Source organism: Agrilus planipennis, unplaced genomic scaffold, assembly GCF_000699045.2.
Source record: "Agrilus planipennis isolate EAB-ADULT unplaced genomic scaffold, Apla_2.0 scaffold58, whole genome shotgun sequence".
Lineage (NCBI taxonomy): Eukaryota > Metazoa > Arthropoda > Insecta > Coleoptera > Buprestidae > Agrilus > Agrilus planipennis.
In genome coordinates, this window is record NW_020438916.1 from 978793 (window position 1) to 1003331 (window position 24539).

The 24539-nt window shown below is 36.0% G+C and overlaps 1 protein-coding gene across 3 annotated transcripts in view; it reads right to left on the minus strand.

Moving 5' to 3' along the window:
* Positions 1–6: 6 nt before the first annotated feature.
* Positions 7–24539, minus strand: part of LOC108739533 (LIM domain only protein 3) — a 96812-nt gene continuing 72279 nt past the window's right edge. Inside the window, exons 2-6 of one of the 3 annotated variants that reach the window (XM_018473469.2) lie at positions 22518–22614; positions 4796–5078; positions 3978–4103; positions 2176–2317; positions 7–399 (exon numbers count right to left, since the gene is read on the minus strand). In XM_018473469.2, coding sequence (XP_018328971.1) covers positions 349–399; positions 2176–2317; positions 3978–4103; positions 4796–5078; positions 22518–22542 — 627 coding nt within the window. In that variant the 5' untranslated portion in view covers positions 22543–22614 and the 3' untranslated portion in view covers positions 7–348. Of the gene's footprint in view, positions 465–2175; positions 2318–3977; positions 4104–4795; positions 5079–18698; positions 18790–22517; positions 22615–24539 lie in introns of those variants that run through there. The other 2 variants (XM_018473467.2, XM_018473468.2) reach the window with 2 other exon arrangements.

The following is a 24539-nucleotide window of genomic DNA, read 5'->3' on the forward strand; positions in this document are numbered from 1 at the left end:
ATTTCGTATACTAAACTTTATATATTTATAATTATATACACTGTAGAAAACTTAATAGTCCCAGGAAGTAATTGGTTTGGCATTACGACTAGCACATTTGAGATTCGCGTACGATACAGTCAGTACTGTTTATTTTCCTTGTTTGTTTTATTTTTTTCTGTTACTGATGAACCCAAGAGAGCACGAACGAACCCCTTTCGTAACCGAAACGTTTAATTTTTCGAGTTCGTTGATTTTTTTGTCTTGTCCGTGCGCGGTTTCCGTTTCCGTGATGGCTAAGAAATGGGACGTCGTCATTGGGGTGGTTCAAAAGTCTCGGAGTCGGGGCTGCCGTAGCCGCTGGAGCCGTCATCTCGATGACTCGTGCTTGGCGGCCTCTGGGGCACAAGGCTTTTCTCGCTGTAACAAGGCGGGTAGGTCAGTAGGGGTCGCTGACGGGCATTTATTAGATTGTCTCCTGACGGCTGCAAGAAATTAAATATCCATCTCAATCGTCGATTTTATCAATACGAATCCGACCCAATATGATATACAAATATGTACATTTTTCCTATTACCAGCATTTAAACACTTTTTTAAATTGAAAAAAGTGTTTAAATGCTTGGAGTTATATTTTACATTACCTAAGTGGTTATTCTCAGCCGAATCAACCGCATTCCCAACAAATTTCTGTAGGAAATGTGTTGATAGGAACCAACATTTTAGATCCATTTCTGACAGAATGCTGATCAAAGACTTATTGATCTACTTGCAGAAATTTTTAGATATCTTTAATAATTGCGATAACATTCAGTATCTACTGTAACCCTCTAATTCCTAAGGACTCCCTTCTCATTTTACATAAAATATAAAGATGGATAATACAATTATTTGTTAAAATCAGAAGATCGAATTTTTGAGGTTTGTATCGTCGCCGTAATTGCTCTTGCAATAAGTCTCATTTAAGTTTAGTTTCGTAATTAATTTTGCGCGTTGGAGGTCATTATTGTTTGGCCCCGTTGCTCCTCATAAACTGAGGACAAGCGGCAATAATTCTGGAATAAGCGCGCGCGAGACTTGCAGACGATGAATGTGAATCATTAAACGCCCCTGGCAAATGGACTGTACCAGACTTTTCACTAAAGTGGTCTGTTAGAGAGCTAAAAGCAGCCGAACCAAGCTCTTAAGTTGAAAGCAGCAGGGAAAGAGGACGATTAAAAATATTGTTTCATTAATGGATAATGGCCTAGTCATCTAAAAGGTTACTTGGTTATAATAAACGAAGTAGGATGCATAAAATCTACGACCCATGCATTCAAACCCTTTTTATTCTTCTTATTTATACTATCTCCATTACCACAACTGCTGGATTGATGATCCCTAGGCAGATCTCTAGACCAGGGGCCCGCCTTGAAGATTTTTCCGGCTCGCGAGATTCATAACAGTTTTACAAAACATACTCATTTTATAATGTGTTTATTTACCGGTACCGTACCGGTGACTAAGAAGCTATTTGCCGGTACTGTACCGCGGTGACAAAAGTATTCGAGAGTACGCAACTAGAAAGAATGCTTTGTTAGTGTTCTACGTTGCATCGACTTTGAATCAGAAGATTTATTTTCATATTAACTAAATTTAATAATAATTTAAATAACTAGATTTAATTGCATAGTCTCATAAACCATGAAAGATAGCGTTCTATGGATAACTTGAAGAATTAATCAGCAATGTTACATACGACGTTTGAGTACCAGTGAATAACTTCTTAGCTAGCGGTACAGTACCGTTGAATAGCTTTTTAGACACCGGTACCCTATCCAAAAATACATTACTTATACAATTATACGTATATTCAAAAATTAACTGTGGAAATTATGAGAAAAAAAAAACTGATTTTAAAACAATATTCTTGTGAATATATGGTAAATATACGTCTAGCGTGGGTCTAAATCCAATATGGAGATATATAATTTTATATTTTTTAATTTCAATTCAAACACAGAATTTATCTGTATTACTTCAAATTACTATGGATTTCTTTCTTTGTTATTAAAAAGGTTCTTCGACTCATTATTACAAAATTACATTTAGCTCTCCAAACATGCAAGGCAATTTATAGAAGATTCTGCAATCTCCTACGTTATAATATTCTTCTAAAGCAACTACCTACTATTTGATATGTTGTTATTTCTTTACCTGTAAACTACTGACTTGCCTTCGTATGTGGGCCAAACTGCTGGGATTATAAGCCATATTAGCGAACACCAATCGTTCTTCATAGTCGTATTCGCATAAGATTTTATTGTCGCACAAATAAAAGCGATCACCCACACAAAACCTATAAAGAAAGTGATTTTACGAGATAGTTAGTAAACTTGTACGATTCTTAGATTATGGCTATTTTTGTAGAATTTTCTTAGTTTTTTGGCTGTAACATTGAAAATTTTCTACAGAAATGCTTTATTTAAATAATTTGCAATAATCTGGACTAGTTTTTGTTTTGTGGGACTTAATAAAAAATATACCTTGTCATGTGTAGTCTTCAAAAGTGTCTTTACAATTTTTTCTTGTTCTTTGATTTTCTGTATGAAAAGTTCACTTTTTATTTAGTAAAAGTGTTAAAAAGGGATCAAAATATGTTATGATGGCAGTCAATTAAAGTTGCATCTTTATTTTCATAGTCTGAGGATATCATGAAGATGCCTTTACAGTAGCAAAATAAGTGTATTTTTCACCATGTATTCTATAATGTACCTAAATTAATTAAATGCAATAAAAAGCTGTTCCAAATATTTAACCAGAATGTGTGTTAATATTTTATGAAGAAGACCCTATAAAGTTAATTTTAAAGATAATTCTATTTCCCCAAAAATTTGCCTTACGAAAATATGTATTTAAATTAACTTTTTCATGCATCAGTTATAGTGCTCTTTAAAGTCCTAATTTAAATGTAACAAAGTTATTTTTGCATTTTCACGAAAAAGAAAGTTATTAAAGAATGATATAGTGATGAAATGACATTTACTTTCAGAATAATAAATGCACAAATCGTAAAATACATTAAACAAACTTAATAGTTATTCAGTATGTACTTACAACAAGTACCATTCAAAATTTAACAAATTATCGAATACCATAAAAATAAAACTGTTTCCAGTAAAATTAAACAACTGTACATATGAATATGTAAGTATCAACATAATTAAACAAGATAAGGTGCAAGTTATATTATGTACATTTTTCTTTTATTTTTTTTACACGAATTAGAGGACCATTTTACCAAAATATTTAAACAAAAATGTTTAATTACTTACAATCATCAACAANAAAAATTATATTGTAAATAATGAAAATTTTAAGATAAGTAATTTAAATGTTACATTACGTAAATAAGAATTCATTAATACTGTAAAGATGTAAAGTTTGGTAACAAAAATCTTAGTGTTAGCTACTTAGCGTTACACGTACCGACGCTAGAACGAGGCCATAGGAAGATGGGAGTACGTGATTATGCTGTGTGATGGGCACAATTGCCTTAAGTAAATGACTATGATAATTGTAACAATTTTTTTCTAATTACCAAAAGTTCGTGTTATTTAGAGTTTCGCTTATAAACTTCATAATATAATATTTATTAACAAAATGAGCGTTTTCGTTCGTACGATATCGGTAAGACTTCTTTGCATGTCTAATACGTGTAAGTACGTGGTTATATAATAATATATATGCCCGTGTATGTATGTAATGTGGGGTAATCATGGCCAACTATAAGTTACGCCAGGATTCCTAGCTCGTTAGTCCCTATCCGACCCTATAGTTGTGGCAATAGTTTCCCAACTGCGACACGTAGATATACACACGTATGTGAAAATACACATACACACATGGGCACGAAGGGAGTAATAGTACATTCCGGCGGTGGCAATATGTTCGTCGCTCGGGAATCATTAAAATAACATTATCATTCCTGTGCCTACTACATGTCGTATTCGCCATACCTGTGGTTGCACTGTTGGCACGCGAAACACTCCAAATGATAGACGTTGTTTTTGGCTCGCATAACCATCTCAAAAGCTGGAATCACCTTGCTGCAAGCCGCACAGTAGCCTGTCGTACCGAACAACCTGGTAAAGAGAAAGAGAGGAATGGTCAACGCACACGATGGGTTCAGTGGCGATTTCGATCGACTAATTTTAGCTTAATTATTCCAAAACTACTAAAAACATAATCGCTCCTTAAAAGAGCTTTTTAATGATACCCCCACGATGAATTTGAAATCAAGCAGCACGCTGTATAACGCCATGTACCAAAACCATCAGACTTATTAGTTAACATCAGCACGCCACCGGCACATTCAGCAATTTACCGACCAAACCGAAGTTGCAAAAGGAAGATATATAATATCAATTAACCAACAGCAGTGGGTATATCGTCATCTAGTGATCTTCCCTGCTTGTGGCATACTGATGATAACTCTAGTAAGTTCGAAATTGGAACAAATTATAGACTAAGAACTTAATTCCCTTTATAAATATAAAAAGTCCTTTTTTACTAATTATTTTCCAAAATAGTTGCTCAATGAGCAATTTAAATAAAACAACCTTCGGGAATTTTAATTATTTTAGAAACTAAGGAATTGGACAAGACATACAAAAGGACCACGAAAAACACGAAAACATATATTCCAGTTTCACGACCAGATATTTACTGTAAACTGTCTCGGAAAATTTTTATTCGAGAAAATGCTAAAAAATATTTGAGGTATCCATGTAGATAGATATAGTTGATATGCTATAGTATAAAAGTGAATAAAAACCTGAGGTAATCTCTTCTGCAAAGTATGAGGTTTGCTTTCGTGTAAAGAGTCGATCCGACTTCTCCGAGTCGACAGTCGCAACAGCCACACTTGAGGCAATCCTCATGCCAAAAGAGCTCAAGAGCCTTCAAGAGGAACCTCTCAGTTATTCTTTTCCCGCAACCGGCGCACTCTTTCAGTCCGGCCGCTCCGGCCGAATTTGTTGCTGCCGAAACCGAAACTGCCGCCCCACCTGCCACCCCCACTGATGTACGACCACTGTTTGCTTGTTCCCCGGCGGTTTCTGTAACAAATAAAAACAAAGAATTCATCATCGAATTCTCACATTGCCTACAACATAAAAATCTGTGCGTAATAGTTTACTACTTAATGGATTTTAAGGGTATAAAAAAGGTAAAAAAGTCTTTGTTGTTATTACAAGTTACATGTTTTGACTCCATAACATGTGTGAGACTGATAAACCTCATCACCAGACAAGGTTGGTCATCCATCTCTATTCCAATCCTTTGAAAAACTGAAAAAACCAATACTCCTAAGATTTCTGAACAGTAATCTAATCTAGGACTCTATCTGGATCTGTTTATTTCTGTTTCCGCTAGTGATCCTCTAGCATCCTATTTATTTTTTTACTTAGGTAATTCCATAACGTCTTATTTTTTCCAACATCTTCTTCCTTACCTTTCTTATCCAGGGGATTTTCTTCATCCTCCTATGCCACCATTCCCAAACATTTCTTTTTTTTTTTTCACTTCACCCAGAATTCACTTACAGACCAATGTTCCAAACAGAGGTGCACTGTTAATGCTTTTGCGAAGGAAAAGTGCAAAATGATGCAAATTGTACTAACAGTGTCTTTGCATCCATCCAATTTCACAACGAATTGCAATAGTTTTCTAACTGGTAATTCTGTTATCGATTTGGACGTATAATTTCCAAATTTATTAATAGGGCGGGGGTGGGTAGAGGGCATTTTTGGAATCGTTTTGAGCATTTTAAATGTATTTGTCTGATAATATCGCGGAGCATGTTTGAGAAATGGTCGGGAAGCCATAACAATTTTCGGATTTAATGGGTTTCGTCGGCAAGTTTAATAACACAGTCGAGTAGGAATAAGTAGACATACGGAACGCGTCCTTCGATGATTTCCTGGCGCAATCCCAAACTATGAACTAACAGAAATTTGGCACTAAATCGCCGACTGCGTTTCCCCCGCCGCCATCGCTACCGCCGCCGCTAGTTCTCATTCCAACTTGAAGTAATGAGATGGAAATTGGATCACACGAAACGATAAATTACAATATAAAACCTTCTTTAATTAAAGCGATAATTAAAAAAGATACGTATCAGGGAACTCAAGTTCGTTAAGATTACAGTGCAGCAAATCACGCTGGCTGTACACCACCCCCCGACTCACGCCACCACCGCCACCTCCTCACTATACCTTTGTTATCTGCTGCCACCGCTGCCTCTCTTTCCTTCTTCAAGTCCTAGATAGCTTTAATTATTTGGAAGTAAATTGTTAGCTGAAAGTTGCATCCAACGGCATGAGTGTCCCGCGTATTTCCCAACTTAATTATTCTTAAGGATAATTAAGGAAACTCGACTATAATACTTGAGCAACTTGTTTCCTTCTGACGCATCCGTTCGTTTCTTTATTTGCTTGTTTTCGGGTGACGCAGTTCCATCTTGCAGTCCTAACTAATGTTACAAATGTAAATGTGAGAGTTTGTTTGTTGCTTTTTCACACCTTAACTGTTCAACCGATCATCATGAAATTTTGTATACACATTTCCAGGGCTTCAAAAAAGGACATAGGCTATCTTTTATCCAGAACAAAAATTTTGTTCCCAAGGGATAGAAAAATTAGTTTTATGTGGTCGCGAAGCGAACGAAAAGACATTTAAAAGACAGTTGTTGATTACGTGTTACATACGAATAACATTTGTTTAGCTACACCATCGAATGTCTGATGTAATTCGTTTTCATTACAAAATACACACCAATATACAGTGTAAACTCTATATAACGACACTTAAGGGACTGAACATTTTTCGGCGTTATAAAGAGTAGTCGTTAAATGGAGAGAAATAAAAGATATTATTTTACTGTTCTATAATAATATGCATTTACCTATATAGTACACATTTTGCACACGAACATTATTATTCATACATTTCGTATAGCCTGTTATCTTCCTCTGATTGCTCCAATATTTTAATTGTATTTTGTTACGTATCTTACTCATATCTTGAGATACTGCTGGATCAATTTGATTATATAAAAAGTATTTTTTTAATAGTTTCGCTGCATCAAGTGCTTGTTTGATGTTTGGTGGAGGGACAGGATCGTCTTCTTCAACAACGTACACAGCTGCAGTTCTTATCTATTTCGGCAACTTAGAAAGTACTGCTTAATGGTTTATAATGCCGCATTGTTGTCGTTAAACAGAGTGAGCGTGACGCTATATAGAGTGTAATATTGTATAGATAACAATGTAAACCAACCAAAGTCAACCAAAGTCAAGCAATTTCGACGTTCTAAGGAGTTTGTCGTTAAATCGAGTGACGTTATAAAGAGTTCACGCTGTATTTACGACAAATTCGGTTATACTTTGTTTTTTCATTATTTTCTGTAGATGACGGAGCGGACGATGATATGAAAGCCGTTCAGTGAGCGAAAATTTATTTTCAATGTGGATATTAGGGTGGCATAGTTGTGCAAAAGGGTGATATTTTTATGCTGCTGAAAGTGACAACGAAAGAACGAACGGCTAAGGGATGCCACTCCCAGAAAATAATTTTCTTAGAGGAAATTAAGAAGATAATGGCGCCTGAGATGAAAACATAAAGCTATTTTGCTCGAGACTTGTTTTCATCAACTTTCGCGTCCGTTCGTTCAGCTTAACTATTTTAATTAAAGCAACGGCTAATTTAACTACACAAATCTCCGTGCTTGGAAAAAGGAAGGAGAACTTTCAGCGCCACGCCGCCCGTCCTTTTCTCAGTTTACTGTTCATCCATAATAATGGATTTGTTGTGCGAAATTATTGCGGATTATTTATCACGCTTACCATCTTTGTTCCGTGAATCCATTTCGCTATACCGAGATCTTTAATTTAAATCCTCTTCAAAGTGGAACCGTTGCTTCAATAGCTCTGAAACTTTTTCTTCGTAACTTCTCTAACGTTAAGCTTCAAATATGAACAACTAGCTTCATTACAAGTTTCTATTATTATTATTATCTACCATTACTCACCGCGTTTTTAATTAAAAGTTTTATTTTCTAACATGGGGGATCTATTTGAGCTTTTTTTCTTAATATAGAGCAGCAAAGAAAAGGTTAGGGATGCAGAAAAGGGCATAGGGAATCCAGAAAAAAATAATGTTCCCAAGGAATTGAAAAAATTAGTCTCATGGGGTCGTCAATGATCCTTGATATGTATGTAGGATATCAACGCGAGCGAGTAAAGTTAGTTTTATGAAGTCTCGGTGACCTTTGACATGTATATAGGACATCAACGGGTTAAAGTTACTTAACAGACGCAGAACATTTTTAAGTTTAATGATTGTCATCAAGTCTGGTATTCCAATAACTTTTGGTTGGTTGAAGCAACAGTGCAATACAATTTTGATTTTACTCTCATTTCCAATTTTTCAATTCCATTCCCCGTTTATTTCTTTGTTTGTGATTATGTCCGAATCCAATGCGGGTTTTTCCGAGAGGAAGCCAATCGGGTTTATTGCGCGATTTTAATTAAACAGAGAAATCTTTGGCGGGCCTTTGAATTCGCGCTGAACGTTGTAGGTAATTCAATTCTCGCCCTAGTCACACATCTAATATCTTACGATGAACGGACGGACTGCGAGCGGACGGTCAGAGGGTAGAAATGGACACCCCCACCTGGTGAGCCAATATCGCTGCAAGTGACAGGGGCGACAGCGGTTCCAGCGAACGACAGGAACGCCAGTTGCGCTCCGAATATTATTTCATTATATGCGTTACAGATATTGCAAGCTCTCTACCGTAAATATGCATTTTCCTTTTGGTTTCCAAGGGAAAATTTCTCTCACCGGTCAACCCTCGAATCGCCATTTGATATATATGTATTTGTCATGTTCTTTTTTCGGTAGATATTTATTAAATCGATGGTCTGATATGTTTGAAAAAAAATAATTTTTATTAGTGGAATAAATAAATACACAAATAAAACATCTGCTTAGTTTCAATTAATTATATATTAGAAATTACCTACTCATACATAAATATTTCGGTATATAGTTAAATAGAACAGCATCAGATCTCATCAGCACCCGTAGACAGCCCGGCAGAAAACATAGCGACTCAATCTGACGTTTGATTTATAGAAAGTTGCTACCCTACGTAGGGATAGTTACGTGTGGGATCTATTCGGAAAGTCGATATCCTTAGGGACCTTGTCGTTGCTTATAGTAATTCATCTTCAAATAGTTTAATTTAAACTAATAATTCTAAAGTTATTGTTACCTGCAAAAATTAAACTTTTTATTCAACTACATAGAAGTACGTACGTTTTAACGAAAGTGCTAATTCCATTAAACACCCTAAGTGGTTTAGAAGTTGTCAAACCGTTTCGCAAACATTTAACGCACCGTTAATGCATACGAATAGTGAATGTATGAATTGTTAATGTAATTGCACTAGTTTGACTGAAAACCATAAAAGTTAAGGCGCGCTCGTTTTAAATTCAACCACCACCGTGCTGCACAGGTCTGTCGGTCGGTTAGACGTGCTAATTGCGAAGCTAATAAAATATACAAGCACTACATAATTTAAGTAACATCTTTATTGTAACAGCGTCAGGTACGATATACACATATAAATACATACATATAAAAGCAGTAGGTACATTTAGAGAAGTGGCATTCTGTCTCTATCTCGTTCTATCTGTTTTATTTCTAACTCAGGCGCCTACATACATATGATTGCATGAATTAAAGATTAGGCCATTTGGAGATTGCACTTGATTATTATTTAAATATCATCCCACTCTTTCGAGATTAAACCAGCTACTTAGATGATCAACGTTTTTCTGCAGTATACACTCCAGCCAAAGGGAGTAAGAGAGAGGAAGTGTGTGAGACAAGGAGTCGGGAACATTACCTTGATGAGATTCGTCAAAGCTGCGGGAGCCATTTCTCTTGACTAAAAGTTACCGATATTATCCACAAACAGACGCGTTTTCGTTAATATTCTATTGCTTCAGAACGTGCCCGTTACAGATCCTGAATTTAAAACTACATAAATACTTAGGACTACCTGACTTTATATTGCGATTCTCCTCAACATATCCATTTACAGCACCAATGAGATTCCTTCTTGATTTCAAATTTTTGTCCTTCGAGGCATGTTTTGAGTTTAGGGAATCGTACCTAGATGATTGTCGTTGGGTACCGAATCAGGTGGATAGGGCAGTTGGGGAAGCATTTTGAATATTATTTCATCGATTTGAGGATAGATTTAACGCGAAAAAAGCTCTATTAGAGCAAACTTAATAAAAAGTATCGTGCATAATGTACAATGTACCTAATAAAACTATGAAATTTTCAATATGGGAATTATTTCCATTTAATACCATTTCAAACCTTAACTACTCATTATTTATGTACACCCATTGTTAGGAATGCAGAGAAAGACATACGGTACCTTTTATCTAGAAGAAAATACTGATCCCGAGGGATAGAAAAATTAGTTTTATGTTATTCCATGATCTTTGACGCATATTTAGGACATCAACACGAGCGAAGCCGCGGGTAAAACGTAGTTAATAATAAATTACAAAAGTATTTTAAATCTCAGTGGTAATTACAAACTAACCATTGATATTTTATAAAAGGTTGATGCCGTTGCGGCTTTTTAATTAATTTCTTCGGTTATCGCACTGTCAGAATGGAAAGTGCACGGCGTAAAACCACGTCCATTAATCATTTAATAATACATAATTCCTTTTTCGCAGTCTTGCGATGGTAATATTGTATTAAATATTCGGGCTGGTAAAAAGAAGTCCTCGCGATCGTTGTCGCTGCTACTCGTTACTTAAACGACAGGCCATTATTTACCTCATGCAATTTATATTTTAATTGGAATTATTATCTTAATGGCACAATTAAGAATGCTTGAAAGGAAACTGACGATTAATACGACAGGAAAATCCTATAGGGTTCTTAACTCAATCGATACGGCGGGGCGGCGGCGGTAAATAAATTAAAAAAAAACTCACATTTGCAATTTAAATAGCGTGCTTTTAATTCGGCTTTTTTGAAAGAAAAAACAAAACGCAAATCGATTTTTGACCACCCGCCTCCAGTGCTTAGGCAAAATTGAAACCTCTTACCCTTTGTTTGCATGTTTACCTATCCCCTTGAAATAAAGTTGTATTTTAGGTTGTATATCATTGAATACAATCTGTGTAGGTCGTAGATTTGCATACATAGGTAGTACTTTCAAGTCTTATTTCTTTTAGAAGTTCAGTAGAAACCTCTACCAGAAAGATACAACAATAGGGTTCCGTTGTGCTCTCTAGGTTCGGAACCTTTAAATCAATAAAACTCTACGAGAATGAATGATCATCGTAAAATATTCAGTCCAAAAACTTCACCAAGGTTCGTTCTACTGACGAGGCTGATGAACTTACTGATAAATATATGTACAAATTAATACTTAGTTATTTTTGTTTGACAGATTGTGCAAGTTTCAAAACGAAGTCACAAGCAGATCAACGTGATACAACTACCATTTGCGTTATTATTAATGTTAACCATTGGTGTATCTAAGCGTAAGTTTAACTCGTTTTAAAAAATTGAAGAAAATAAATTGAGTTACTGTGTCTGTCATTTTGTTAAATGAAGGAACTAATTTGCCTGCTTCTTATTTAAACATGTACCTCGAGGCTTTCGATTTATTTCCCACAGAAACGTTTGAAACTTGAATCTGATTATGAATATAGTATATTAATTGTTTATTAATTAAAATTCTGATTCGGGTTTAAAGACCGTAGCCGGTTGAAGCTGCTTCCTTAGTAAAATCACCTCGAAAAAGTAGAACTTGATCCAATGCTGATCGATTATGAAATCAGAGTATAACCGACAAGGTAATAAAGAAGAAGTAATTTCAAATGCCTCATCGCGAAGGACAAATTTGCATTAGAATGATTTTTCTTCTTTTCGATTTGTTTAGTACAAAATGAAGATGATTATCCAAATCGTTTTCCTTTTTTTATTCAAGTTCCAGTCCGCCAAATTAGAAAATATTTTACTTTCTCATTAACTGAGTGAAACAGGTTTTTCTTTTCGAATGAATTTAATCAAACAAGCTTTTCCTCCAACTGTGATGTTTCACTTGTTTTTAATCTTCATCAAGTTTTAAGTTCGTGGACAATGTAATTGGAAGCTAGCGTGTTTAATTCTATCACCAACTCTCGTCTTTGCAAAGCAATACCTCTTTCTCGATTCTCCCCGTCCTTGTCTGGTTTACGCGGCCCGACACGTCGCTCTCCCTCTTTCATTAATCAACGACTTCGTGCCTTGACATTTCATTAGCCCTTCTTTCCTTACGCAGTTTAATTAGCGTTTCAGGCTTCGAATTTATAATAATCAAATTACATTTTCAAATTCTTCTAATAAGTAGTGAAGTTTAATTTCCTTAGTTGCTCTCGTTTTGATCGATTGCTCTTATTATAAACTCTATAATGTTTAATACAAAACACTCGATGATTTGTTCTCTCTGATCGTTTTTGTGTTCCTTAAAACTCGTAAAGAGAAGCCTTCTTGCTTGACCGATGTAATCTATATTACAGTTACAATTATCTTACGTAAAATGTAGCAAGCACCTAGCAAATAAGTAGCTTTAGTTCTTAATACTTTTACAAATTTGAAAAATTATTCCAACTTTTGAAGTTCTTGGTCAAAAATTTCGTAATTTCGATATTATTTGACCTCTTCAGCACACTACAAGAAGTCTCGATAAATTACAGACCAAACCAAAATGCTTCTAAAGAGCGAGTAAATGTAATGTTCAAATACAGGCAGTGTATCGCCACCTAGTGGGTATATACTGCTACTAAAGCATTTTAAGAGTTGGATAAGGTCTTGCTATGGTATTTCAACTTGTCTAACGCTTGAAATACATGATATTCTGTTCACTTTGATAATATCGAGTTTCTAAAACGCTTTTGTACGTAATAACGGCAATAAAATACGGAAATTTTATGATTTGTGTACATGTAAGCGTATAATCCACTGGGAAATTTAGAAACGGAAATGATAATGTCTTCCTCTTCACAGGAAAACTAAATATCGTCCAACTGACCATTCGGGATACGGAATTACCGATTCTGTTTAAGTATAAATAATGCATGATGTTTGAATTTGAATTTATATTAAACGAAAGAAAAGGGAAAAGTTACCGTTTACTTCGGCAGGTGTGTGCATTATAATGACAAACTGATCTTAAATTATTATTTATCTGTGTGTACGTTTTGTGAGACTAAATATGTGGTTTTTGAAAGCAAACCCTATTTTAGTTCAATTTTCTTCATCAGTATCTGACAATTTCCTCTCTGCTTCGCCATTGTTTATTACTAAAGATGATTAAACTACATTGGAAATTTGCCTCGCCCGCTTTTAGTTCAAGTTTATAATCTCGCTAATAGCCGGTCCCTCATCCGCAAGCAACTCACAGTGTTACCACTTATAATAGCATATAACGAAGCAAGTTGTGCTCTTGTTGGCTAGCAAAAGTTCGATATTACATCAAGTGGGCGAGAAGTTTGACATATTGACGAATGGGCCAAACCGAAAACGTGTGCAGCTACTGCTTTTGGCTTTCCGACAATTGCTGGCGCAACGATCCCCCTTGCGAAGAATTTTCACATAAGTATATACGTACATCGCAGTTACTGATGATATTACTACGAGCGGAACATTTCGATGTTGCCCTGCAACACCAGATACATCCATATTTAACCTCATCGTCAGTTGCCAGTAAATTTTAGATCAAATGGAGAATGTCCGGCTCGAAGGACCATGTGGAACAAATTGAACAAGCAATTAAAAAAAAAGCTCGCTCTCTCTCTTTCAGAGAACAGTAATATACAACAAGCTGTTTCATTTATCTATCGTATATCGCAAAAGGCAAAGCATTTAAACATTGTCATGCATTAATTATACATTTTAATTGGCGTTTTTTTTATTTTGTAAAGCGTTGTTTCGTAATATATTATCCTGGCGTGCTAGCATTCAGGTGAATTAATATTAATAGAAAAGGCTCACGTTGCACTAATTATCCAATCTCTCTCACTACTGCATATTCAAATGCGTTGAAGTAAAAACAAAGTTGGCTAGTGTTTCACCAGTTTACATCTCGCAGTAAATTTAAATTAAGAAGCACGTCCGGTAAAAATTAAAGCCAGTGAAACGAAATTTTCAGGAAGTGCTATAATTTTCTATTACAGGACCGGCTTCTGTTATCAAGCGTTAAAGTCCCTAGCTAACTTTTCGGAGCAAAGAATTTTTTCAGACTTTAAGAAAAGCAATAAGTAAAGACAGAAATTAGAAATTTAAAAAAGCTCCTATCTTGACGAATTATTCAGTATTCTAAGAGGTTGTTAGGGATTGTATACGTGAGGTAAATAGAGGCGGTATGGGATAATTGGGAACTAAAAGGTTTCATCATGTACATTTCTTCAATATAATAAGCTTAAGCTTTCAAACCTACTCAAAGAATAAAGAGAAGTATGACTTTTTATTTGTTTTCCCGATTACCCGCTATTCCCTACTGCACGAAGATGCTTTTTGTTATTTCTGAGACGATAATTATTCGGTCCGGTCCTGCATCGTATCAAAAGCCTTTAACCGTCTCGGAAGACGGTCGGTTTTGTCTTAGTGGTTTTTGCCCCGGTCCGAAATGAAAATAAATCCTTTTGCTAATAGACTGGTACACGAATCTGCTATTATTTTCAAGAAAGAGTGATATATATGGTAAACAGAATCTGAAAATGCACTCTGCCACCGAGAATACACCAGAGGTTAGACGATACAGCGAGCAAAAGTAGACGGCCGCATCCTCGCGAGGGCGGTACAGCGAACGCCACTTCGATATCTGCCGATTAAAATATATGCACTCTATAATGGCACTTCATCAAGATCTAGTGCGCTGTGTGTATCCGACAGGCAGGGAGAAGTCCGCTAGGTGAAATTTACGTCGTTTACACGCATCCATATACGACACGACGTGTGTTGTGTGCACCCCAACGACAAGGGAAGCACCCTTTAATGAAATAACGATTCCATAACAACTCTTAAGGAAAACCTATACAGTTTGATGTTAGGAACACGGAGATACTGGCAAATATCGCAAATGTTAGAGACAAAAGTTTTATGATGATTTCAGAAAGTTTGCTGAAAATATCAAAAAGCTTAGATACTTGAATCAGCAATTATTATTGAAAAATACAATATTTAAAAGTAAATGTACAGAAAATCTACAGAAAAGATTCCTCCCCTAGCTCTAAGCTTTCCTCTAGTAGTGTAACTGTTACTAACGCTTCTGGAGGTATCTCTGCCGTGTTGTTGTTAGTGCGCATGACTATACGTCATCACCTTACGCCTATTCTAGAAGCTCAGTTCACTAATTTTAATATGCCATAAATTTTGCATTAATACTCGTGCTACAGATTAAGCGTGGAAAATCGCGTATGTAATTACAACGTGCATCATTATTAACGACAATGGAAATTAATTTTAATGTTTATTGTAATAAAATAGGAACAAAAAAGAAAAAAGGGGCAATGAAAACGCAAATGGCCGTGTTGCATAAATCACGATGAAGACTTGGCAGCAAATTCAATTAGTGTCAATCCGTTTAATCAAAGCCCAGCAGCAATTCATCGTTTATTAGGAACAATGCAAGCAGTAAAAATGATTAGTGCTACTTCCAATTAGCGTGATAAGCTTAATTAGCATTCAACTTTTACGGAAGTGCTGAAAGAATGACCGGCCTTCCATCAACATCGCATCGCCCGTTTCGAAACAATAAAACTTGGCCCTTTGTTCTGTTACGCCAACGCTGATGCTTATAAACGCGAATATTATTCCTAATGGAGCCGAGTGTTTTTTTAATCAGGGAATTAGCGCAAAGGGCATTAACCTTCACTCTTACCCTTCTACCCAATATCTAATCATACATGTACATGAAGACATTTTGGAATATTAAACTGTAACTTCCCGGCTGGAAGCATCCGAGCCTGATCCGAATTCACTCAGAATAAAGCATTTTTTATTAATTCATGCATGCCCCATTAAGACTGATGTGGACCTGATGCTTAAGGGTACCTTATTGCAACCCTTTAACGAAATGCCCTATGTATTTTGTCTGATCTAACCCTAATGTAGATACCCCATTTGAACCCTTTTACTGCATGGCGACCCTGATGTGGATACCCTATTTGAATCCTATTTAGCTTCATCTGGCCCTAATAGTGATGCCCTATGCGAACCCAACAAGTCTGCATACCTCATTAGGTCCAAATGTTTTAAGATTTGGCACAAATTAGGTAAATTAATCAGGGTCAAATGGCATAACTTAAGTAGATCCTCGCAGAGTAGCCACTTCTAGTCTGGGACTGACCGCCTGACTGAACCCAAATGCTTTTAGGAGATTTCTGGTCCAAGTCTTATCAAAATTATTTTATCCTGATCTTGTTCGAATTCAGGTATGGCGGATAGAGTTGGGACGCAGTTAATTTTGAGGTAAACCATGTGAGCTAAGGACGTAAATATTTCAGAAGTAATAAATGAGAAAAGAAAGCTTATTGAGGAATCTGCGTATGCATGTGTTTTGCTCGAGTATATTCCTACAGGAGTATGATCTCCTGTTCTGCTATAAAACTCAAAAAATATATAATAAAATTTTAATATAAACGACCAAATATACGTCGTCCGTGTATGTGGGTGTATATGGTATATACATGGCAAGCTATCCGGATAATCGATGTTGAGGTGGCGTATTTTATGCAAAGGAAGGACGATACAGCGACAGGAAGGATAACGACGTGGAAGGAAGAGGACTTGCCGCGACAGGAATAAGCGGACGCCGTCCAACTTTCGTAGGAAATTTATAAAACTTGCTAATATAAAACATTGTAAAAGTTCTTCTTTCTTTGGCATACGAGAAGAGGAGACGATGCGACGAGTCAACTTAACTCAATACCACGTACCATCTAGTCAGCAAATCGCTACGGAAAAGCTTTCAACTTGATGAAACCAACTATAAGGGTTTTATCTCGGTCCTGCGATGGAAATTTAACCTTTATTACCTTCTTAATTTTCATACGGAAACATTTGCTGTTGTCAACGTCAACATCAAATCAAAAAAAAAATGCAACTTTTTTGTGTGATGTGTTGATACTGATACGCCAAACTCTAAAACGTCTTTCACCCCTTTAGGGGTTGAATTTCGAAGAATCCTTTCTTAATGCGTCATATAAGTAGCGTCTGGGCAAAATTTCATATCTTGTAGTTTGGAATGTACATTATTGATATATCAGTCAGTCAGTTTATTCTTTTATATAAAGACTAGCTTTCCCCCGCGGCTTCGCTCGCAGAAATTAATATTGTTTCTCCATAAAACCTTTTAACTCCAAATTTACCCTTACAACGTTTTAATTTTATATAATGTTACTATCTTAGATCTCAAATACAACAGTAGCAACAACGTTTCATTCTTAAGGGTTGATTTTTAAATTGCCAAAACATGTATTTGCTTAATTTCAACAATGAGCAACCTTCGAGTAAATCCGAGTACAAATAAAATATACCCCATGGAAACGTTGCAACCTCTTTTTATTTGATTAATAATATCAAACGGCATTTATACCAAGTTTCAAGTCAATTCAACCACAAATAAAGTATGTCCCAAACAAAAATTACAACACCTTTCGAGATAGGTCTTTCAGAAATTAAATGAGAGACCATTAAGACCAAGTTTCAAGTAAGATTAAATTTTTGTTATACCATTTTTAATAAATGAACAAATGATGTTTTGACTGATAAATTTTTCGTTTTGCTGCCAGTTACGTTTTGTTATTCCATGACAGTTGCGTTTTCTTATACCACTTTTTATGTCATGTTCCATGGGAACGGAATAAAGAAGATATTCTATGTCCGTGTCCTGGTTCTAAGGTACCTCCCCACCAATTTTCAGCCAAATCGCTTCAGCCGTTTTTGAGATATGAATAGTATAACTAACACGACTTTCTTTTACATAGATAGATAAATATGTATAAATGTAGTAGTCCTGGCGCATTCACCATTGTTCTTGTTTTCGATTAAATTCATTTGTTACATAAAATAGTGTCTCTATCTCGAAGAGATTGTGGTCATTGTAAAGAAGTGGTCAGGATATGAAGACGAGAGAATTTGTAGTTTCTAACGTAAGCAAAAGGTGGGGATAGGATCGGCTACGAAAAGTTGATGTAAAATCGGGTAAATGTCCTTAAAACGGAAGAATTTATAGCCAGTCTCGTATATACATGAATTTATACAGATCTAACGGTTCGTGAGCGTTTCTCCCGCTTGAAGAAAAGTGTCCGACTATTCGGAGATACAGGAATGACAGTCCCCTCTCGTCTGCCGTAAGGATTTGCCGCTTCGGCGAACGGGCAAAATCATAAATATTCGGAAATATCAAATAATCCCACGATTCACGACGTAGAAGATGTCAGAAAAGGAAAGATCGCGAATGAAAATTTAATTGGTTTTCAATATTAGATAGCCAATGGCATTTGTTCCGATGATATTTCGTATTTGTTGAGTAAAAAGAATATACTTTTCTTATTTCTCCAGACAAACTGAATAAATTTTGCACTTACCATGCCCATTGTCCGTACTGTGCATGCTCGAATTGACTGCCAAGAGCTCACAGGATTCTGTACGTTCGCCGCATGACTGAAATTGTACAGTCCGGCCCTGTAAAAATTAAACACAATAATTTATAATGACCAACATCCTGCTTGTGTATCAATTTAACAGTTGCGCCTTTACCTTCATAATGCGGGTTGATTTTTATCAGCTAAATAGGTAACATGCAATTCGATATGGTGTCTCGCGGATATCTACAGGGTGTCCAGCAAGTCTCTAACACAATCCTGTCTAAGGGTGACGATTTTTATTTTTAATCAAGCCAATGATCGAAGTGAACATTTTATCTTCTCGCCACTTTCATTTCTGTTTCCTGCCATTTAAAGTCTTTCAGTTATTTGTTTTATTTTTAGATCGAAAACTTCTTTAGATAACAGTCTTTTTAGTAACTTTTTAGAATTGCGATTTGTTTGTGATATACTCACTGTTATATACGCATATTATATATCAAAGTGTTCTTGACGCCTTGTATAATACATACGGGTTGAAGACAATAATAACCGTGTAATTCATCGTAGGAACCGGGTAATTATCATAAATATAAAACGAATTGGATTCACGTACTGAATGGTATACAGCGGAGATATTTCGTGCACTTCTGCAACTGCAGAACATCCGCATGATTTTTGACTTCTGCTTTCGACGGTTTATATAATCGTTTTCGAATTTCCAACGAACTGTACAGTACAGTAACAGAATGTTATCAGAAGCGATATATGCTACTCTTTTTAATTGTTTAATGGTTATAACAATTGCTTTTAATAGGTATAAACAACTTAAAACAGTTTCAGACGTACGAAGTCGCGCAGGTTAGATGCTACCGATGAACGATAAAATTTATTGAGATTGATTTTAGTTTGCCATAGGTAATAATATTTCTCTGAGACAATATTGATTTCTCAAATGGGTTTGTTCGGGATTCTGGTAAAGAGGGGTTGCTCGTTGAGAGCACTCTCCCCATAATAAACGGCACTAGTGATTTCCAATAGTAGTAATTGGCTTAATTAATTTGGCATGCTAATTAGCGAATCCTTTGTCTTGGAATCGTTAGCGGAGGGCCAGGTTCGTTCGTTGGAAGTGGCGCGGGGGCCGCAAGAGGGGTGGACGGCGGGAGCACGGATAATTCCGGAAAGGTCCTTCGGCCCTTGAGTCAGCAACAGCGGCAGAAGCGTTAACGAGAGTATTTAACTAATTAGGCCGTGGATAAATAGAAGACGGCTGATGGTTGTAATTCTCGCGCTCTCTCATGTATTTGCGTGTCGTCCCCTTTGTAACGTATGGCTCACTCGCTCTGAGAGTATAATGCTACTAGTTAGCGCAAATAACCCATTATTTGTTCACGAAAATAAGAGTGTTTGTCGTCGTCGTGTCTTCACCCCTCTCGTCCTCGCCCATCGCGAGCCCCCTTGTGTCAATACAAATTGTCGTTTATTTGCACATCCGTATTTTAAAGTGCTCTGTACACAATTTCTATTTACTTCATTTATTTCGTTGACGACTGCGCGACGCTTATGCTATTGATGCGTCTACAATCTACATCTACATCTACAACGAACTGCTACTGTAGCAATCAAAGAGAAAAGGGGTACAATAAGATAATCCATTAGGTAACAATTTCTCAAAGTATTGAAGAAGGTGTCAGTCTGATAAGCAAAAGATTATGTTTTTGTTGGTTCTACTTTCACTTAATCTGTTACATTCAGACTTTTTTGTAGTCATACATGTTTTACCCACATTTATTGATAATCTCCATTAGAAATTAAAAGATCTTTATAACCGTCTTAATATGTATTGTTTCAAAAGTGTTCTATGATGTATCTACAGTTGTCAGGAAGAAGGACGATAGAGTAGGTCAGGTATTAACCAATGAAAACTGAACTATTGCTAATAACTAGGCGGTTTTAAACGTTTACATTCTGATGTACAATTGGTTGCATGTATATACATACACTTTAGTTAAACTTTTAAAATATTTGATGTAAAACGATTATAATATTATTGACAACGTCACCAAAACTAAAACGTATATGGTATGTACTTCCATTTATAAGAGTACTAGGGTTGCCACCCGTACTTTATTATAAAGTATTGTACTCTATTTCGATTGTGCGTACGTTATACTTTTCAAGACACGTAAAGTACGCAAAAATACTTTATTTAAGGCCTTAAGTAAACATCGTAATTTTGTAAGCGATTATTCGAAATTCAGAGTATTTTTACATCAATAATTTTGCACAGAAAAATGAAAAGCCATATTTACGGAACAACGTGATTTCCCAAATCTGTTCAAAGTAGTGTCACTTTTGCTGTCCGTTCCGGCCACTTCAGCATTTACAGAAAGAGTAGGGGTTGAATTTCGAAGAATCCTTTCTTAATGCGTCATATAAGTAGCGTCTGGGCAAAATTTCATATCTTGTAGTTTGGAATGTACATTATTGATATATCAGTCAGTCAGTTTATTCTTTTATATAAAGACTAGCTTTCCCCCGCGGCTTCGCTCGCAGAAATTAATATTGTTTCTCCATAAAACCTTTTAACTCCAAATTTACCCTTACAACGTTTTAATTTTATATAATGTTACTATCTTAGATCTCAAATACAACAGTAGCAACAACGTTTCATTCTTAAGGGTTGATTTTTAAATTGCCAAAACATGTATTTGCTTAATTTCAACAATGAGCAACCTTCGAGTAAATCCGAGTACAAATAAAATATACCCCATGGAAACGTTGCAACCTCTTTTTATTTGATTAATAATATCAAACGGCATTTATACCAAGTTTCAAGTCAATTCAACCACAAATAAAGTATGTCCCAAACAAAAATTACAACACCTTTCGAGATAGGTCTTTCAGAAATTAAATGAGAGACCATTAAGACCAAGTTTCAAGTAAGATTAAATTTTTGTTATACCATTTTTAATAAATGAACAAATGATGTTTTGACTGATAAATTTTTCGTTTTGCTGCCAGTTACGTTTTGTTATTCCATGACAGTTGCGTTTTCTTATACCACTTTTTATGTCATGTTCCATGGGAACGGAATAAAGAAGATATTCTATGTCCGTGTCCTGGTTCTAAGGTACCTCCCCACCAATTTTCAGCCAAATCGCTTCAGCCGTTTTTGAGATATGAATAGTATAACTAACACGACTTTCTTTTACATAGATAGATAAATATGTATAAATGTAGTAGTCCTGGCGCATTCACCATTGTTCTTGTTTTCGATTAAATTCATTTGTTACATAAAATAGTGTCTCTATCTCGAAGAGATTGTGGTCATTGTAAAGAAGTGGTCAGGATATGAAGACGAGAGAATTTGTAGTTTCTAACGTAAGCAAAAGGTGGGGATAGGATCGGCTACGAAAAGTTGATGTAAAATCGGGTAAATGTCCTTAAAACGGAAGAATTTATAGCCAGTCTCGTATATACATGAATTTATACAGATCTAACGGTTCGTGAGCGTTTCTCCCGCTTGAAGAAAAGTGTCCGACTATTCGGAGATACAGGAATGACAGTCCCCTCTCGTCTGCCGTAAGGATTTGCCGCTTCGGCGAACGGGCAAAATCATAAATATTCGGAAATATCAAATAATCCCACGATTCACGACGTAGAAGATGTCAGAAAAGGAAAGATCGCGAATGAAAATTTAATTGGTTTTCAATATTAGATAGCCAATGGCATTTGTTCCGATGATATTTCGTATTTGTTGAGTAAAAAGAATATACTTTTCTTATTTCTCCAGACAAACTGAATAAATTTTGCACTTACCATGCCCATTGTCCGTACTGTGCATGCTCGAATTGACTGCCAAGAGCTCACAGGATTCTGTACGTTCGCCGCATGACTGAAATTGTACAGTCCGGCCCTGTAAAAATTAAACACAATAATTTATAATGACCAACATCCTGCTTGTGTATCAATTTAACAGTTGCGCCTTTACCTTCATAATGCGGGTTGATTTTTATCAGCTAAATAGGTAACATGCAATTCGATATGGTGTCTCGCGGATATCTACAGGGTGTCCAGCAAGTCTCTAACACAATCCTGTCTAAGGGTGACGATTTTTATTTTTAATCAAGCCAATGATCGAAGTGAACATTTTATCTTCTCGCCACTTTCATTTCTGTTTCCTGCCATTTAAAGTCTTTCAGTTATTTGTTTTATTTTTAGATCGAAAACTTCTTTAGATAACAGTCTTTTTAGTAACTTTTTAGAATTGCGATTTGTTTGTGATATACTCACTGTTATATACGCATATTATATATCAAAGTGTTCTTGACGCCTTGTATAATACATACGGGTTGAAGACAATAATAACCGTGTAATTCATCGTAGGAACCGGGTAATTATCATAAATATAAAACGAATTGGATTCACGTACTGAATGGTATACAGCGGAGATATTTCGTGCACTTCTGCAACTGCAGAACATCCGCATGATTTTTGACTTCTGCTTTCGACGGTTTATATAATCGTTTTCGAATTTCCAACGAACTGTACAGTACAGTAACAGAATGTTATCAGAAGCGATATATGCTACTCTTTTTAATTGTTTAATGGTTATAACAATTGCTTTTAATAGGTATAAACAACTTAAAACAGTTTCAGACGTACGAAGTCGCGCAGGTTAGATGCTACCGATGAACGATAAAATTTATTGAGATTGATTTTAGTTTGCCATAGGTAATAATATTTCTCTGAGACAATATTGATTTCTCAAATGGGTTTGTTCGGGATTCTGGTAAAGAGGGGTTGCTCGTTGAGAGCACTCTCCCCATAATAAACGGCACTAGTGATTTCCAATAGTAGTAATTGGCTTAATTAATTTGGCATGCTAATTAGCGAATCCTTTGTCTTGGAATCGTTAGCGGAGGGCCAGGTTCGTTCGTTGGAAGTGGCGCGGGGGCCGCAAGAGGGGTGGACGGCGGGAGCACGGATAATTCCGGAAAGGTCCTTCGGCCCTTGAGTCAGCAACAGCGGCAGAAGCGTTAACGAGAGTATTTAACTAATTAGGCCGTGGATAAATAGAAGACGGCTGATGGTTGTAATTCTCGCGCTCTCTCATGTATTTGCGTGTCGTCCCCTTTGTAACGTATGGCTCACTCGCTCTGAGAGTATAATGCTACTAGTTAGCGCAAATAACCCATTATTTGTTCACGAAAATAAGAGTGTTTGTCGTCGTCGTGTCTTCACCCCTCTCGTCCTCGCCCATCGCGAGCCCCCTTGTGTCAATACAAATTGTCGTTTATTTGCACATCCGTATTTTAAAGTGCTCTGTACACAATTTCTATTTACTTCATTTATTTCGTTGACGACTGCGCGACGCTTATGCTATTGATGCGTCTACAATCTACATCTACATCTACAACGAACTGCTACTGTAGCAATCAAAGAGAAAAGGGGTACAATAAGATAATCCATTAGGTAACAATTTCTCAAAGTATTGAAGAAGGTGTCAGTCTGATAAGCAAAAGATTATGTTTTTGTTGGTTCTACTTTCACTTAATCTGTTACATTCAGACTTTTTTGTAGTCATACATGTTTTATCCACATTTATTGATAATCTCCATTAGAAATTAAAAGATCTTTATAACCGTCTTAATATGTATTGTTTCAAAAGTGTTCTATGATGTATCTACAGTTGTCAGGAAGAAGGACGATAGAGTAGGTCAGGTATTAACCAATGAAAACTGAACTATTGCTAATAACTAGGCGGTTTTAAACGTTTACATTCTGATGTACAATTGGTTGCATGTATATACATACACTTTAGTTAAACTTTTAAAATAT